Source organism: Apis laboriosa, unplaced genomic scaffold, assembly GCF_014066325.1.
Source record: "Apis laboriosa isolate Shangri-la unplaced genomic scaffold, ASM1406632v1 scaffold11_cov152, whole genome shotgun sequence".
Taxonomy (NCBI): Eukaryota; Metazoa; Arthropoda; class Insecta; order Hymenoptera; family Apidae; genus Apis; species Apis laboriosa.
Genome location: NW_025221020.1, coordinates 2,333,004 through 2,347,888, shown reverse-complemented (window position 1 = coordinate 2,347,888; position 14,885 = coordinate 2,333,004). Strand labels below are relative to the sequence as shown.

At 44.0% G+C, this 14,885-nt stretch overlaps 1 protein-coding gene across 6 annotated transcripts in view; it reads left to right on the top strand.

Annotated features, from left to right (window-relative positions):
- The window catches only part of LOC122718081 (AF4/FMR2 family member 4-like), a 117,227-nt gene that overhangs the window by 37,812 nt on the left and 64,530 nt on the right, over positions 1-14,885 (top strand). For 2 of the 6 annotated variants that reach the window (XM_043942772.1, XM_043942780.1), the window contains one exon: positions 11,723-11,909. In XM_043942772.1, the coding sequence (XP_043798707.1) occupies positions 11,723-11,909 (187 nt within the window). Of the gene's footprint in view, positions 1-2,503; positions 3,199-4,003; positions 4,083-11,722; positions 11,910-14,497; positions 14,612-14,885 lie in introns of those variants that run through there. The other 4 variants (XM_043942797.1, XM_043942805.1, XM_043942789.1 and 1 more) reach the window with 4 other exon arrangements.

Genomic DNA, 14,885 nt, shown 5'->3' with positions numbered 1-14,885 from the left:
AACATTCTCTCGATCGTGGCGACTGTGTGTACGTGTATCCGTACATTGTATCACACGTGCACGTATTATCTTTTGCTTTTCACGGAGCAAAGTTATTCCGCGAGCTTGATTTCCGCGAAATCGTCGTCAATGACGAGCACGATCGTTTCGCGTGCTTGCGTTTTCTTTCGAGGACCATGATTTCGCTGACATCCGCGACGATCGCCGTTGCATTTACTAGAATTTCACAGACTTCCAAGACGCACGGCCTCGTCGCAATCCGAAAGAGACTAACGCGCCAAGTTTTGGGATACCGGTGTCTGTTGACTGGTCAAATTTTTCTTTCTCCGCTCCTTCAATAACCTTTCTCGATTCCCGCTTGTTTCGTCGTCTTTGAAATTGTAATTTCGTCTTGGCTCGATCTTAATGGAACGAATGCGCGTCGAAAGAAAAGAATGGATCTCTGGAGCGTCATCAATCGAGACGAAGGACGAAAAGAGGAAAAATATACATATATATATATAATTAGCAAGGAAGGAACAAACAAACCCGTTTTCCGTGTTTTCATTTTTCCTCGTTGATACGTAATGGTATATATGCCGTCTGTTTGAAGAACAATGCAGTCGTTCGTGTCGTAGGTCAGTGTAGCTAACCGATCGGTGGAATACAGCGTGTTCGATTGTCGGCGATGCTTGTCGAAGCTGAATCGCGGAGCCGTTGGGATTTCCCCCGACACGGCAATTTAACGGTGTGATTGACAGACGCCAGCTTTTGACGGGTCTCGTCTGGTCTGGTCGGTCGGAACTTGAGAATCGGTTGCAACGAGTTAATTCGTTCGATGTGGTTCCGCGATAACCCAAATTCCTCGACCTCATACCGGGCTGGCTCGCAGACTTCTTTCGTTAATTACTCGATACGTGGGCGACCGCGTTTATTATGCCATTTTACGCGTGGCAAGGGGTGGCGATGGTTTGGGGCTGATTAAATTAAATTTAAAATCCGACCGTTCCGTGCTATTATTTTAAACGATGGTTTCCAGTGGGGCGTACGTTGGGTATACGGGCGTATATAAAAGAGATTTCGAAACGAGTCGATAAAAATTCTCATAAAGGTTGTGTGTCGGGGCTTTCCATACGCGTGGCTTTTGTGCCGTAAAACGTATCGGAAATTAATATGCCAATTTCCTCCGAAAACTGGCTTGGCACGAGTTCACCCCCTTCCCCCACACCCGGGTCCGGTTGTTGTAGCGTCCTTTGTTCGAAAATTAGTCAAATGTGTGGGAACGCCTGTTTCCAATGTCAAAGAGATTTAAACGGGATACGCGTACCTTGACCAGACTCGTGAATTACCATTCGATCGCGAGTAAACTTTAGATTATTATTGTATTATATTAGACGCGAATCGATATTATTGGGGAAAATTTGAAAATTAAGGATTTTGATTTTATTCAAAACTTTAAAGTCAGTTGGTTTAATTATTTTTTGCTTACAAAGAAAAAATAATTTTTTTTATATATGTTGGATTCCAATGCACGAGAGACATGCATCGCGATTTTCCATTTGATGGACTTTATGAAAAAAAAAAAAAAAAAAAAGTAAACCGTTTCACGCGTACGTCGTCAGTTTCCCGCCACCGCTTTGTGCGTATTGTCAACGGCGGTTCACAAACAGTAAGAAACTTCTCAGCAACGTTACGAGTGTCACGGTAATCCATTGCTATTATACATATCTCGTGCGGCAATGCGCCTGGCGGTTTGCGCGCGAGGCGGCGTGTCGGTCGACCGAAGAGGAGGAATAGAAGCGTAGGAATAGGCGGCGGTGGCAGAGGAGTAGGAGGTGGAGTAAGTTGCGCGCGCGGCCATTTTGATAATCTCCCACTCCAGTGTCTCACTCTCCGCTCCTTGCTCCTCCACCTCGCGCTCCACCTTTCCTCTCTGTCCCACACTCGCGCGTCAACCTTTCTCTATCTCTGTTCCACTCATTTTCTTTCCGTCTCTCGCGTGCACACGCACACCAAGAATTTTACACACGTAACGGGTACAGGCGCGCACATATACATACGTAGATACACGCGCGTACATAGATCGGAGAGAAAGAGCGAAGAACGGAAAGAAAAAAAGAGAAAGAATCGTTGGAGCGAGGAGATGACGACGACGGGCTGGCGAGGGTGTAGAGGAGTAAGACGGGAAGGGAGGTTCGTACACAGAGGATCGGTGCGTATATTTTTTTTCTCGTGCTCGTAGTGCGCGAGCTTTTGCGGCAAAAGAGCGTGTGCAGGAGAGTCGCCCCCGTGGTCGCTAGTGTCGCGATTTCCCTTCTTCCTCTCTCGCTCTTCCTCGTTCTCTCTCGTTCCCGCTCTCTCGGTACAACCGCGCGCATACACGTATACCCTGTTGTACGTGCTCTCGCGTGTACGTGTGTATCTCTGCCTATCTCGCTCCTTCGCCTCTCCCTCTCCTCGTCTCGACCGGAAGGTGCCAGTTTCTCGTCGACGATCGTCTCGTGCACACTCGCGCTACGTCGTCGTCGTCGTTTCGTGTATTGTCGCGTACCTCTTGGACGTCGTTGTCGTCATCCTCGTCGTCAACGTCGTCAACGTCGTAAATGTCGTAAACGTCATTGTTACCATTGCGTAACATTCAACCTCTAATCATGGCATGTAAACAAATTGGATTACAAGTGTCGTGATCCTCGGTCGAATTTCGAGGAAAACGAGCCGCGTGTGCCTGCTGACCAGTGCAAGTAAATAGAGAATGTTGCCGCGTCAAGGAGACTCGTTATCGGGATCGGTGCGTTATATTTTAGTGTTTCGAGTTTATTTTATTTCTTCCCGCGATTGACACCGTTCTGTCGAATGGAAAAAGGTGTTGACCTTAGGAAAGTGTTGGTGCGTTTATCTTGGTGGGTTGTTGCATAGTGTGTGTCGTACGAGTGGGAGCGCGCGCTTCTGGATTAGCCGCTCCTCTCGTGCTTCTCTTCGAAACAACGCCGATCGACGCTCTGCTCGCGGAATCGTTTGAGCGTTCGACGAAAGAATGAGAGTGTTTTTCCACGCAAATATCTCGTCGCCATTGGCGAGCCATCGAGCCGTTTCTTCGCATACGATTCTCGGTATTTCTAGTGATTCTGGTGATCGTAGTTTTAGTGACAAGTCAATTTTGTCAGGATTATTTTTGGATACCACGATTAGTCGATTCGTTCTTTCTTGAACGCACGGTGAGTAAGTACTAAAAACTTATGTGATCGTATTTCGTTTCGTTTCTCGTATAAACGATAAATTAAATAATTCTGTGACGTTGTGTCGCGATAGATCGCGCGTGGGATGGACATTTTCCACGGTGAGGCGGAAAAAAAAAAAAAGACGAATGATTACCCTGTCACGATATTCATGGTGGAACACTGTACGCTACCTTTCGATCGCGTGTTATTCCAAGTTTTTTCTCCTCACCGTACATCCTAGTTTTCCGATAGCACTTTTGGAGAAAGTATGACACGACTTTCGTGACCGGTTGGTGTATTTCGTGACTGGAACGCGCGCGGGGCACGTGGGGAAAATTTAGACGGACGTATCGGTTCCATAGTGGGGAAACTGTTGTCAATAAGAGCGAAACGGGTTGTCAGGATTAATAGGGAATTTAGTTGAGAAGGTTCGAGGCTGTAGTCGCGTAGTGTTTACTTTCGACCGACGACACCGGACGAAACTAGATTTCGTTCGATATAAATATCAAGGCATGAGCGTCGTAAACGTACCGTGCACGGTCATCCAGTAGTCGATCCGCCGTGGTAGAAATTCTCGTTAAATTATCGATAGACGCTCGCGCGTAAAAACGTCTGTTGGCGGCCATGTTCAAGAACACTCGGTCGCGGAGATATTGCGATTTCGTCATACCACGTGTCGCCATTTTTTTTCTTCGCATTCAAACGGAGCGTTACCTTCTTAGCTGGACTTTACCTTCATCAGTATCGCATCCACCTCGAATCGTTTCGTTGTTTACGTGACTTAAGATTTTTCTATATCGAGTATACTTTGCCTATCTATATAAGTGCTACACAGGATAACAACGATAACGCGTCATTTCAATTCTAGAATATGCCTGTGCCAAGGTATGATTCATGTCCTTACCTATAAGACCTACTTACCAAGATACCGGAATAACACCGGAGAAATATTTCACTGTACGAAAGCTTCATTGAATTTACCTTCGATTCGAACATTATTCACGATTGATCGTTTATAGCCTCGAGGACGCGGCAAGTTTTGCGTTCGACGTCCTTCGAATGGTCGAGGTGGTTTAACGTCGAATAAGTCGCGTTACCCAGTATGATTTATTCGATATTTGATTCGTCCGAAAAAAATTTGAATTTTTTGAGATCGCAAAATAATAGAAATAATAAAAAATTTGCAACAATATATCAACGTTATCGCTATATATATATATCAAGAATTCACCTAACGTGATTTTATCTCTATCGATTTATCCGATAAATCTCTCTCTTTTCTCTGTAACGTTGACGTCACTAGCCAACCCAGTTAATCCAGAAAATGATACAAGCGGTGAATGATGAAATTGAGTAGCAAAATTTTACAGAGTTTATCATCGAGAAATTTTGTCATGATTTGTCATATTTTTCGACGAGAGGGCACTTGCTCTCCGTTCCACTCTCGTGTTTCTCTTCCCTCGCTCTTTCGACTCGGCGCGCGCTAACTTGGGATTACGTAAGTGACAGAGAGCGCTGCTACCAAAGAGCCTTGGTTTCCTTTTAAAAATGGCCGTCCACTGGCCTGAGAAACATCATCTCGTGTCGAAAACATCGGTCGTTCTGCGCCGCAGAGTGGAGCACACGCGTGTTCCGTTTACGTTGGATCAAGCGTGGAGCCATGATCTCGCGCTCGAATTCCCTCGAATTATCATTCGTCCGATTTGACGTTAATAAATTTATATGATGATGATTTGCGTGACAATTAAGTAATTTTCATTAATCGTATATTGCCTTAAAAATATTAAATATAATATACAACAAATATTTTCCCATTTTTTGTTTACAATGTCGCATATATAAACGAAGTATTATCGATAAATATGTATATTGAAATCAATAATTTTCTGCGATGAATTGACGTAGTTATAAGGCGAACAAATAGATAACGCCTCGCGCTACGAAATCATATACGTGGAAAGGGAAATTGTGCGATATATTGGTAGAGTACTGTTATCAAAATACCAATGTTCTAGAATATGAGCGGAACTGGGTTTTCGAAATTGTTGCTATTGTTGTATGATTCTTTGGCCTTTAAGCAATCGTGAGAAATATATTTATAAAAGATATGAGAATATTGTGGTATAATTTGTGGTGAGATTAAAGAACTGATAACGACTTATATTACTATAAAAGACTTAATGGATGATAACAAAGAATGAACGATTTGTGATGTCAATGTGTTTCTTAATGTATAAAATAAAAAAAACAATGATCATGATAACGACTTCGAGTTATATATATATTATATATTAAATATATAATATATATATATATATATATATATATTATATATTTTGTTTATTTTGTTTTGTTTTCTGCAAAATTCCTATCATTGCAAAATTCGTTGATAATTACTTTAATTGCACCAATAGAGTATCGAAAAAAATAAATTACAAACATTTGCATATTAAATATCTGTAAATGTTAACTGACAATTCCATCGATGCTTTAGAACCGCAATTTACACGTCAAATATTATATCGCTCGTCGAAGGTCGATCGACGACTGATCGTTAATCTTCCGTCGTAACTACCTAATCGTCCATCGTTTCGTCAATCGGCCAATATATTTATATGGTTTATCGCAATTGCAATAAACATGCGAGAAAAATATGCTTTCGCACATTCACTTTCGTGAACGAAATTTATAAAAAATCCATTTCAATACAATGGAAATATAATAAAAGAAAAATTATTTATGTTTCTTTATAAATCAATTTTAAACGATCGATTAAATGGCGTTTAAATATCTTTGCATAAATATTTCAAGGCGACAATTATTATCCAACTGTCGTCCGAGAATAATAATAAATACTCAACAGCAAAGATTTTTAGCCAAAAGGCTCGAAGTGGATAGCTCGTTTTTTTTTTTTTTTCCTTTCAATAGCCGATGCTATCGAGCGAGCATTATGTAATGGTTATCGACAATGGTTAAGCCGTAGCTTCTCCGTTCGGCGACTTCAGTTTTCGACTCGTGGATGACATAGTGAAGCGTCTGGACTTGACATTACCGTCAGGCTCGTTCAATGCCAGGAACGGAAGAAAATTCGAGACGAAGAGAGATCCCGACCGTTCTTGAACTTTGACCGAGTTATGTGCTAGTAATCGGTCGGCTGTTCTCTCGTCCGAATTAATTTCAAAACTTTTTTTTTTTCCACTTCTCTTCAACGTTTTGGCAGCATTTTCGAGCACCAGAGTTTCCTCGCTAACGAAGGGTAAAACTATGGATTTTTTTTTTTTTTTTTATCGAAAGCATCATAGATGAGTCGATTACGTCTCTTTGGAGTGTTTATCGAACGCACATTTTTTTTTAGCTGGATATGTGCAATACGCGTCGACAAAGAAATATCGTTTTTTGAATGAAATCTAAATTTAAGCAGACTTCGTTATTGAATCTCGTTATTAGCATATAACTTCCATATTATAAATCGAACTAAAAGCTCGTTTAGTCGATATCCTCTAGATTCCAGATAATATAATTCGCGCGTGTACGTAAATGCATAGATGAATCATCGTTTCACGTTTCTAGATGATGGTCGAGTAAGATGAACGTATTTGTGATCGATTTATCGTATTTATCGAGCAATTAATAATTCAAGTCGCGTCACTAGGGAACTGGTGTTTCCGAATGTTTGTTTATGTAAACGGTTGCTCGTCGAAACAACACAGTCGAAACTCGAACAAACTCGTTTCCGCGGGAGCTACTTTCAATGGGAAAACTGTGACCGATAAATATGTAATGCATTCGAGATTCTGTATAATATCTGGTGTAAATGAAACTTGATTCAAATAGCGTGTAGCGAGGAAGGTTTCGAGCACGGTTCAAGAGGCTCGGTTCAATTCGTTCAAGGAGATTAGCGCTTGAGCGTAGAACGAAACGCGGCTTTCGAAGGTTGTCGTACCGTGAAACGATGTCAGTGTGTCAGTGTCAATGGAACCGAGTCATTGGGTTTGTCGATTGCTATTCAACGGGAAGAGAGATGATTTTGCGACGATGAGAAACTTGATCTTTCTGAGAAAATCCCCCTCAGACGGGCGGATTTTTAAAGTTCGATTTACTTTTTCGAAATGGAATAGATACGGATAAATTTTACGAAAAACAACGAAAAATGAAAAATCTCTAATTTCTGTCTCCAATTTTTCGATTATAACCTAATAAAATTGATAATTAACCAACGACTTGGATGGCGGTAAAGAGAAAACGAAGATCGATTGCGAGATGAGCAGGGAGAAAGATAGGGTGAGAGAGGGAGGAGAGGGAGGGAGGGGAAGAGAAGCTAAAAAAGAAAGGAGGAAAGAGAGAGCAAGAGGGAAAAAGGCGTCGAATCGCCGAGAATTCGCGACCGCGCAATCCGGCATTTAGCCTTCGCCGGCTCAAAATAAACGCGACAACTCACAGATTCCCTGTGCCTCTTGCCACTCCTCTGCGCATCATGATTTCGACTCGTCTCTCTTTTACACGCGTCCATCGCTCTTTATCTCTTGTCGATCTCCTCTCCGTGTTCTCGCGCTCCTCTACTCCCCCCCCCTCCCCCCGCAACGAGTTTACGCTCCTCTTCGTCGTTCCCCCAGCACGGATACTTTCGCTGTCTCGGTCGTTTATCGGCAGAGAGTAGCTAACTAAGCTCGAATCCAATTCGCCACACGTACGGCCACGTGCGTGCAACGGTAGCAGCTACCGTTCTACCCGTATGTGTGAGCGCGCGCGCGCGCGAGCCTCCGCCGGACGCGCGTGTGCGTTACACTGTTTCGCGTGCTAGTTCGCTGCACCTATACTTCGTCCGATTTCTAAACAGCACGACGCGTGCACTTACACATCCGTAAGTAAGCGTTGCGTCGTGGAAATCGTCGGTTTTCACCGCAAGATTCCACCACGAATGCTTGCGATATATATATATATATATAAAAAACATTTTCGACGATATATTTTGATTGAGAAAATATTTGATTGAGATAGATAAAAAAAAAAAAAAAAGAAAAAGCAGCGAAACAGAATTCACTCCACTCCAACGTAGAGAGGAGATATTTTTTAAGAAATCTTATATTTTTACCGCGTAGTTTCCGGAATACCGTTCGAGCGATGAAAAATACCATTGTCGAATCCGATCATCGATAATACCGGCTCATTGAGTAAATTTAGATGAATCGATAGTTCGATTCATAAGGCGGCGATATCTGAAATAGCGTGGAACGGTTGTACGCGTATCGACGAATTAAAATATCGGCTATGACGTTGGTTTTCAAGAATAGTATAACTCGCTATGTACGGTGGTGGAAATTAGCGCGTCACCGATCGCTCGAGCATCGTTGCTGACGTAGATCGATCCTGACCCGGCGTCTGTCCCTGTCTCCGTGTTCGTGGCTTGCGAAACGCGGGAAATCGGATGACGTTTCGTTGTCGTGCAGACTCGCCAACTGTTTATTCCAGCCTATACCCGTTGGAATTTTTGATTAACGGGAGAGAAGCTTTCTGTCGCGTTCGCGAAACGAACCGGGAAAAACGGTTTTCCATTTACAGTTCATATTCGTCATCGTTACGGATACGGGTCCAGGATTTTTTAATTAAAAAAAAACATGCTGCTTGGCCATTCCATCGATACTCTATTGATCTTCGCATCGACACAGTCGTCGTATGATGCTTCTCGATAAATACTCTCAAACGATTTTTAGCGTTTTCGATTTATATAAATCTACCATTAATTTCGAGGAGAGCCGAGGATTCGTTCCCGACGTAATGCGCCATATATCGATCTTTGTTCCGAAACGAGCCACCATCTCTAATGTACATCTCTAATGTACATTTTTAAAAATATTTCGTCTGACGACAGTTTCGTATTTTTGATTAATAGTTGTTTATATAACTCCGTAATAACGCGATAATTTTGTATACGACGAGAGAAAGAAGGACGATAGATAGAAACGTCTGATTTATCGATTTTCCTTTCCGTCGATTAACCGTCGACCACCCTCTTATCTGTTTGTTGATCGCGAATCGCGGATGGCGAGGGGCCTCTTAAGAGACCCGTCCTTTCTTCCTTATCATTTCCAATGGACCGCGATTAACGCGAGTTAATTATTTCCGTGGCCGATACTCTCCTCCTATATCGATCCTCCGTTCAAAGCGATTCGCTCGAAAAACTCGTTGGCAGATATTCGATGACGCCGTTGGAAATACAACTTGCTCCACTTTTAGAAGATCGTGTCGAATCGAAAGTAGCCATTAGTGTCGCTGCTTCGAGTATTTCAGTTACAAAAATAGAAGAGAAAAGGAACTCGATCGTTCAGCTCGTCTCGAACGGAATACCATTGTTTTCTTTTCTTTTCTTTTCTTTTCGTTTCTTTTCTTTTCTTTTTTCTTTTTTAATATTTAATTCGTAAAATCATGGAACCACTCGGTCGAATCGATCAATCGGTGCGTTCGAAAATGATTCGAGATCGTCGATCGCGCGACTGGAAAATTTGAAATGGGAGCGAATGGGAATTCTGGAGGATGGCGTATCCCCCGTCCATTTACCGAGGCGTTAATCACGAAAGCGCGCAGGCTTCGTTAGTGCGATGAACTTTGTCGGCTTTGCGACCTGTCGAACACCCGATAAAGTGCACCCCGCTCTCGTTTCGATTCTCTTCCGAAATCGGCTAACGCTTTACCAATTCGAATCGTCTCGGATACGTGGATGTATAAAAGGGAAACGTTGAAATTCCGAATATTTCCGCTCGAGTGTCCTAATTCAAAGCAAACTATACGAAGAGGGACGCGTAAAACTCTTTTCGTGAAAACACTCTTTCCCAAATTATCGCAGCTATTATTTCTATCAAAACTCAAATTATATCCTTGTCCAACGATACGTAAAAGAATTATTATTACTTTTCTTTACTCCCCTATTTTTCACGCATCACAAAAAAAGGAAAAATATTTTCGCTCGAAATATCTGGTGGTAAATTGGGGATTTTTTTTACTCGGAATTTTTGGGACGAGATATCTCTTATCCAAATAAAAAAAAGACACTCGATCGCGAGGAGAGGTTAATATTCCATGGAGGTGGAAAATCCTTTCGCCAAACTTATTCGTATACATCGAATGTGTCGTATCAATACCGCGGATGATACGTACACGGATATTCGTATCGGATCTTGGTCGCCGTTATAGCGGCGTGCCAGCTCGAGCATGCTCGCTTTATCAGGGAATATATATATATATATATATATATACACCAATCGCGAAAGTATCACGTCCTCGTTCCAAGAGACGGAGAAAGAGATCGAGAGAAGTGGGAGGGGAGGAGTGCATTTTAGTAACCGGGAAATCAGTCGTATCTAAACTCGTAATAGTACACGTACACATGTACACGTGCACGCATGCGAAGGAACGAGACGAGATTCCCCGCCATGGTAATAAATCCGTCGGCCAATGGCCCCCCCCAGTCTTGTCACTCCGACCAATCCGAAATCCATCCACGGTGGATGCGCCATCGTGCGCGTTCCCTTCGAATTTTCCACCATACGTTCTATCGTATCCGTATCGTATTCGATCGCGATCTTCGTCGGCTGTTTAGCACGCTGTATTTCCGGGTGGAAGGGAAAAATCATCAACGTCCACCGCGGAGCGCGCGAGCCGTTGCTCGCTAATGAATCGGCGGCTGCGAGGATTAGCGGGGCGGATCGATATCCGCTCCATCCGGAAATTAGTAATTCTTTGCCATGGGCCCCGTTCCCCGCGGACAACAGATCGAATTGGAATTGTATTGGATCGAAAAGCGATTCGTCGCGACCCAGTTTCATGGAAATCCGGCTCGAACCCTAACTCGATTTCGTACGTGACGCGAGAAGAAGAAGAAGAGAAAGAAGGAGGGGGAAGACATTTTGACCGTGATAGGATCTGGTAATTCGCTATCTGCGGTGGCGTGTCTCGTCTGCTCGATTCGTGACGCGATCCTCCCCGGCTTGGTTGTGCCGGAAACGCGGCTAAACAGGTGTTTGCGCCAGCTGCAGCTGCTCTCTTTCTCTCTCTCTCTCTCTCCCTCTCTCTCTTTTTCTATTTGCGTTCCGCGCCTAGTTCCTTTTACGGTCGACGATGTATTCCTTAAAACGTGGGAGAGTTATTCCGAGAGGGTGCGTCACGTGCCGATTTCCGCTCGGAGAGAGTCTAGGATTCTTGCGATCCAGCGCGACGAATTCGTGGCCGATAACCGAGGACAACGGAAGCGAATTTTCTTTCGAAAAAGATCGATTCAAAGTGAGGTGATTATCGATTAACTCGCAAAAGAAAATTCCGTGGAAATTTTGTTTTTTCCCCTTCCTCCGCTTAACACGCTCTTTTCATTTTCCCATCCGATAAAGAAATCGCGCGAAAACGAAGTTGGCGAAGTCGATCGATTCTGTTATCGATTTATATTTCGATATGAAATCGATATATGAACAATGATAAATCGTCGCGGAATATAATGGTTTGTAATAAAATAACCGAAGGAAATGTTGGACTTTCAGCGTGGAACGGGACCGGCTTCGGGAGCGGGAACGACAGGCCCGCGCGGCGATGTCGGTCCAGGCCGAACAAGCGGCTGCAGGAGGTGGTCCTGACACCAGACACCATCATCATGGCCACCATAATCACGCTCACCATCACGTTAATCCTCATGCCGTCACTGCACCACTCTTCCGTGCTCCCGTCAGGGTAAGTCTTCGTTCTGATTTTTATTCTTATTCTTTTCATTCCTCGTACCGTTGATCGATCGCTCGATACTCGGCCTCGGAGGGGCGACGTTTTTTTCCCCTCCCCCGACACCAGATTAAAGGATCGTTCGCACGGTTAAAGACGCGGTTTCACGAGTTTTTTTCCACGCATAATGCGAGCTCGAGCGTGTTTAATTCGAGAAATTGGAACGCCAGTATATATATATTTTTTTTCGATCATGCACGATTTGTAAGATACATATCGAATAGTTTTACCTCGTGTCAAACGTCTCGCATGACAAATTACACATTGATTCGTCACTCGCGTTTCGATCCTACCTTTCGTTTGTAGTCGTTGTGTCGAGTTAATATCTCAACTGTACATCTGTACAGCGCGAAACATCGTTGCTCGTTGAAATTAGTTTCGAATTGTTGCGATACTCGAGGTCGGGAATAAATGAAATTTAATATGAAACGTTTGCTAATATAATTGGTATACTAAATGATGATGACGACGATGATAAATGGCTATCTCGATCGTACTTTGTTTATTCTCAACTACTGAATGCCATTCCTACGTACAATATCTACGATCTGTATACGTATATATATATATATATATATAATTTAATTTAAATTTCTAAGCTGATTACAAAATTAATTCTTATACCTTTTCCAAGTTGCAAGTCTTTTTCTTTTCGAAATCAACTAGCTCGATTATTTCATCGTCGATTTTTTCCTCGAAACCGCATAATACGTCTTTCGAAAATTGTCTCTCTTTTTCCTTTTTTTTTTTTTTCTAATTTCTCGAGACTTCGTTTACGTACCATATGGCATCAACCGTGTATCCCTTCTTTCTCTCTCTCTCTCTGCTCCTCTCGCGCCACAACATTTGGCTCGGTCCGAAGACCGAGCCACCAGGATCCTCAGGGTGTTCCGATTTCATCCCCGAGTCTGGAAGACGAAGCGGTAGCAGCTGCCCGAAGGGTCTGTAGAGAGAAATCCCATACGATCGTTACGACGAGGCCAAAAGGCTCTCTCTCTCTCTCTCTCTCTCTCTCATCGCTCGTAAACATCGGGCCACCAGATCTTCCTCCACTCGGCCCCGACCTCAATTTCTTCGCTTCACCCCGTCCGTTCCTCCAGATTTATAGATCCAATAGCTTCGAACGCATCGAGCGAATCGAGTCGAAAGGATGCAAAGGTGAAGACGACGGGAGTAACGACGATCCACCTTTCCACCGTTTAAAGGGACGAGAGAAAGATATTCACGGATCGTTTCTCGCGCCCCAATTTAAGACACGATGCGTCATCGATACGATTCCTCGCGTGACGCTCGAGAAATGACCTTTCGAACGGTAGCTTCTCTCTTCCTCGCTTCTTGAACCTCTTCTCAGCTCTGCTCAACAGGTGTTCCGCGACTTTTAAACTTTCCTAATAACCGCGCTCGCGCGACGCAGCAGCCGCTCCACTACGAAATTTTTCCAACTTTCTTTTCGAGGAGTCGAGTAACCCCTTCCTCCATACCATTGATAAACGTCGATCGATTACTTACCACGTTCGAGAATAGTATTATCCATTCGTTATGAAACTTCGAATCGATTAATTAAAAGCGAGAAGCGCAAAAAAAAAAAAAACGAGAAAGGGAGAGGGGGAAGAAAGAAAAGGCACGGGGAAAAAGATGCGCGGTGTGTTTCCTAGCTTTCTATTCGTTTCGATCGACCTTCGCGTTTCCTCCTCCTCCTCCTCGCGGATCCGAAAGTCCGGCGTCACGTAACGCGCCAGCCAGCCCAGATCCTCCCCCTCCTCCTTCTCCTCGTCCACAACCTCGCGCTCGCGAACGTGACTGAATCCTCCTTTATTGAATCCACCTGAAAACCTATTCCCTTCGATCATTCATCCCTTATCGTCGCATCCCTTATCGTCCAACGACAATTCGCTGATCGAGAAGACGAACTCGAAAGATGAATCCGCGTCCCGAAGATTTGTAAATCGCTTCGACCTCGCGAATTATTCTTTGTTTTTCGCGTATCGGAAGTGATGGCGCAGAAATAAAAACACTAAGTCTGAGGTAAGAGAAGAAGGAAGGAAAAGGGGAGCATTTGCATTTGTACGCAGCGCGGCTGGTTACAAAAGTTGTGATTTAGAGCGAGCGAGGGAGCTCTCCTTCTCGAGACGAGGGGGGAGGCGAGGCGGGTGGGGGGCATCTCGGTTCTTTTTCTTCGATACGTGGTAATGCACTCGCACGGACGGGGGACGACGGCTGGCAGCGAGGAGATGGAGACCTCGTCCTGTGGCGCAGCGATTACACGCGACTCCTTCCTTCTCGTTAAATCGCTCCTAGTCTCCGCGAACCGCGATAGAGGAAACAGCTCGCTCCATCGACTCGGTAAATTAATGGAACGGGTATGCGTGCGAGTATTCGGATTCGTAGATCTCGTGAGTTGTATTATTTCTTGAGGGATGGCGCTTTTTTCGTGATTTTTTCTTTTTTTTTTTTTTCGGTTTACTCGTTACTTTATTTGCGATCTTTTTGGGGGAGGAAGAAAACTTTTGCGAAGGAGGAAAGTTTTGATGCTAAAATTGAATCGAGAGATAGTTTGGATGGCGTCGAAAAAGCTCGGCGGTGTCCCGAGGGGGGACACGTATTCTATCCGACAGCGGTTTGGCCGCGTTTTATTTCCGTGGAGCAGATAAGAAGAGGTTGGTGCTCTTCGTTGTACGCGGTTCGTGTTTACAGAGGCGGGCAGGTGGAAACGTCTCTCCGCCACCTTGAAAGCCGTTGCACTAACCTGTACGAGAATATTACCGTCTCGTACAGGTGTCGAGTTGCGAGAAGTTGCCCGTCCTTACCTTTCTCTCGTCTCATTTTTCTCCTCCTCCTCCTTCTTCTCCTTCTTCTTCTTCTTCTTATCTTTCGACACATGTAACGAGCTTACTTTCGTATCCCTCGAAACGAAGCTGCGGTGATCATTTC